At 40.8% G+C, this 4,145-nt stretch overlaps 1 protein-coding gene across 1 annotated transcript in view; it reads left to right on the top strand.

Moving 5' to 3' along the window:
* Positions 1-3,411: 3,411 nt before the first annotated feature.
* The window catches only part of LOC115870124 (zinc finger protein 84-like), a gene marked incomplete at its 3' end in the record, with an annotated part of 94,243 nt that continues 93,509 nt past the window's right edge, over positions 3,412-4,145 (top strand). The window contains exon 1 of the mRNA XM_030886052.1: positions 3,412-4,012. Coding sequence (XP_030741912.1) covers positions 3,412-4,012 — 601 coding nt within the window. The remainder of the gene's footprint in view (positions 4,013-4,145) is intronic.

The following is a 4,145-nucleotide window of genomic DNA, read 5'->3' on the forward strand; positions in this document are numbered from 1 at the left end:
CGGGCTCGGAGAAGCTAGTGCGCTTTAAAGCTTTCTCGGTTAACTTTGTGAGTGGAAATTGCGCCCAAAAAAGAGATTCAGGAGAGACCCTAGTACCCCATTTCTAATTTCTGGACGCCACCTCCCCGTTCCCTTCGCCTTACCTCCCAATTTTATGGTCTGGCAGCACGAGCTCTGGATGATGCGTCTTATCGGGTCGCCATATTCCCCCCAAGCCGCCCTGTTCCCAAAATTTATATTCATCAGTGCACATGATTGTGTGGTTGATCAATGTCAGGTTGCGAAAGTTATGCAAATTTTCAATATATATTTTAAAAATCATATTATTGGGAGATTTTACAGACATTGTAACATTCCATAGTTCAATCACATCAAGCAGTACTCTATAATTGCTACCACACTTTCAAAACATTTTCTTCTTGAACTCTTTGATATCAGCTCCCCATTATCCCCTTCCTCTCCTACCCTCACTTACTTTATTGTGGAAACAGAACCTGGATCAAAGTTTAAGCAGCCTTTTCTCCATACTCCTGACCACAGGGCTTGGAAGACCAGTCCTAGTGTTAGAAGAAAAGCTCCACAAGCCCCAAGGATAAAGCTAGAGCTGATAATCCACAATCTCCAGATAGAGTTTTCTCCACAACTACCCTCCCTCCACTAGGATGTTAGTATACAGCTCCTACAGGTGCCTGACTTCTTGCTGTTCAGCTAAAAGATGCCTAGCTTTAGAAGCAATTAGGTTCCTTTTGTTGCTATCACTCAAGGAATCAACTATTCTTTTGTCTCTTAGATATCTTCTGGATGAGTCCTAAGGGAAGGTTGTGTGCTTGAAAGGCAGAACTAAAAAGGCAGACAGAAGTATTTAGGCACTCACCTCTCTTTGAGGATGCGAAGTCTGAGCAGGATGGAGAGATAGTGTATTCATTCACCAATGTACTGTATATACTCGTGTATTCGCCGAGGTTTTCAGCATGTTTTTATGTAGTTTTTGTGGGAAAATACAGTTTTTGTGATATTTGGGTTGCCTTATACTCGAGTATGTATGGCATAAAATCTGGGGACATACAACCCCCCCCCCACACACACACACACATAGACACCTATGTATCTAGCAAGGTAGGCAGTATCTTTACCCTGAGGTCCCTGAACTACTTGGGTGAGCAACTTAAGACAAGTGCCGAGGGCAGCTGGAGGGGAGTAACTGTCCCCTGAGTGGGGAGGCCAATAACAACAAGTCTTCTCTTAGAGCTAAAGCTGGTGGCAAATAGTAATTAGCATACACTTGTATGAGGTTTTATTAAGATAGCACTATAATGAGGGGATATTGTGGAGATGATTTTTATTTCATAGAATATGACTGGGACTCTTTTCCAATTTACAAATATGAATGCCTCCCTCTTCCCAGATACCTGGCCTTGCAATCTTCTTTGATTCTGAGAATAAATCATTTGTCTTCATCCACTTTTCTTGGTCCTCAGTGTCCCACAGCCTGATACTTATCACGAAGGGTTCTAAAAGAATTCAGGATATTCCCACAATTACACTTGTCTGTTCTGTTGTGTGTGTGCCTTCTTGAGGTTTCCACACCTTGCTACTATATAAACTCACTATTAAATGACCACGCTATTTTATTCCGGCATCGGAGATGAGGCCAATTGACCCCATTTTTACTGTCTGCTTTATCTTCCTTAATTGCACATGCTGTTCCTAAGGGCCCTTTTGGCTGTGGGGCTAAATCGGACACTTTATGTTTGCTTTAACAGTTACTGCACAAATTTAAATAACACTTGTAGTAACTGGTCTTAACTTGCAAGCATATGAATATCAACCTACCACAGGCAGAATTGTACTTCAGAGAAGATCTTGCAATATACTTTTTGATGATGAATATGACACCAGTATTCTTGAATTTGTCAATCTCAGCCTTATACATCACTTGATTACCTAATTTAAAATAGCCAGTACCAGTCTATTAAAGTTTAATAAGCCATATAACATCAATATTTAAACATTCCATTTGTTTTGACAACTTGCAATTGTTATTGATAATACGTCATATACTCTGTCTTCCAGTTATTAGAGGATGCATGCAGCTATTTTTCTCATTTTCAGTCATGACATGTCAACCACTTAAGGTCTCCAAAGCTCTCCTCCATCCACATCATTACCGTTGATGGTACTTTGAGGATTTAGTACTTCTTCAGTGTTATTTTGTTTCCATTAAATCTGAGGGGTTCGTGTTCCAGAAGTAGGTCACCAGGTCTTCCTCCCAGTCCCTATTTCTGGAGAGTCCACTAAGACCTGTGCACCATGGGTGATTCTGCTTGTATTTGAAACACTGGGTGGCAGTACTTCTAGCATTACAACAATAGGCTAGCCATCACAGGACAACACTGAAAGATGGGTGGTATAAGCTAGAATACAGGCTCAATAAACATAAAGAATGTTTCTGTAGCATAATACCAGTAAAAACGGTTTTCTCCCAAGTAGAACATTCTGCATTTTTCACATTCCCAACTTTATCACTTAGTTGTCTCTCAGTAAAGATTGATGGAATGAATACATTTGTCATCTACCAACTTAAATTAGCGAACCTCACCACTCCTTTGGTCTATTGGTCTCAATATCTTGTTTGTATTACATTTGTTGTATATTTTCATGGCCTCATTTAAGCAAATACCAAATCTGTGTTCATTCATTACTTTCATAACTGGATTAGTCTGGGTACTTTGGAGAAACAAATCCACAGCAACTCATGGATAAGAGAGAGTTTTATGTAAATAAAATGTGCATCACGAAAACATCCCAACCAGTGCTTCCAAAGCCCACAAGTCCAATATTAAACCATTAACCCAACACCAGTCCACAAAGTCCTTCACCTCACAAAACCGAGGCAATGATGCCGACTGCAGGAGGAAAGCTGAGTCAGTGAACGAACAAGCATCTCAGCACTAGCAGGGGTCTCCACACGGCTGCTCCAGCACCCAGGGCTGCATCGGGGTAGGTCCATGTAGCTTCTCCTTAGGGATGTCTTGTAGGAAGTCAATCTTGCAAGCTGAAGCAGTGAACTGCTAAGGCAGCTGCACCTGGTGCAACCATCAGAAAACAAGAGACCCGAGAACTAGAAAGGTGAGGCTCACCACCCACTTATCCCTCCGCCTTTCAATTAGCCCCATATGTGATTATCGGCCAGGCTGGCACAATTAACTAACTCAATAACCAACCTTGTTTCTATAATAACTATTTTTATCATTTGGCTTGTTTACATGATTGTATTTCTTCCAATAGGCAAGAAACTTTAAGCATAGTGTTTTATTTGCATTCATATAAGAGGGTTGTCACTAAAGATTTACCTTGTATCAATGCATATTTTAAGAGGTCCATTGTAAATCAAGATGATGGAAAGATTCAATGTTCTCTTCTTTTATAGACATCCAGAAAGTTGGTGATCATAAGCTCGATCACTTGCAACATGAAAGTTACATGGACAGAACGGAGCAGTGCTATAAATGTGGGACAACCTTCATTGAGGAGTCTGAACTCTATGAGCATCAGATCATTCATACACTACATAAGACCTATGAATGCAGTCAGTGTGGGGAAAAATTGGATAAAATGTTCAAACTCAATGAACATTATCAAAAAGACCATAAAGGACAAAAACTATATAAATGCTTGGAATGTGGCAAAGCTTATCACAGTAAATCATACCTCAAGGAACATCAGAAAACTCATGTGACAGGGACGCCCTGTGTATGCAGTGAATGTGGGGAAGGCTTCACCAGGAACAGTGATCTCACTGCTCATCAGCAAATTCATACTGAGGAGAAACCTCATGTATGTACTGAATGTGAAAAAGCCGTTACCAGGAAGCGGTACCTCACTATTCATCAGAAAAGTCATACTGGGGAGAAACCCCATGTATGTGGTGAATGTGGCAAAGCTTTTATTCGGAAAGCACATCTCAAAAGTCATCTACGAACTCATACAGGAGAAAAGCCCTGTGTATGTGGTGAGTGTGGTAAAGCTTTCAGCGAGAAGAAATGCCTTATAGCACATCAGAGAATTCACACAGGCGACAAACCCCATGTATGTGGTGAATGTGGAAAAGCCTTTATCTGGAAGTCTTCTCTTACTGTTCATCA

This window comes from Echinops telfairi, unplaced genomic scaffold, assembly GCF_000313985.2.
Source record: "Echinops telfairi isolate 266 unplaced genomic scaffold, ASM31398v2 ScPeMD7_408;HRSCAF=789, whole genome shotgun sequence".
Classification (NCBI taxonomy): Eukaryota; Metazoa; Chordata; class Mammalia; order Afrosoricida; family Tenrecidae; genus Echinops; species Echinops telfairi.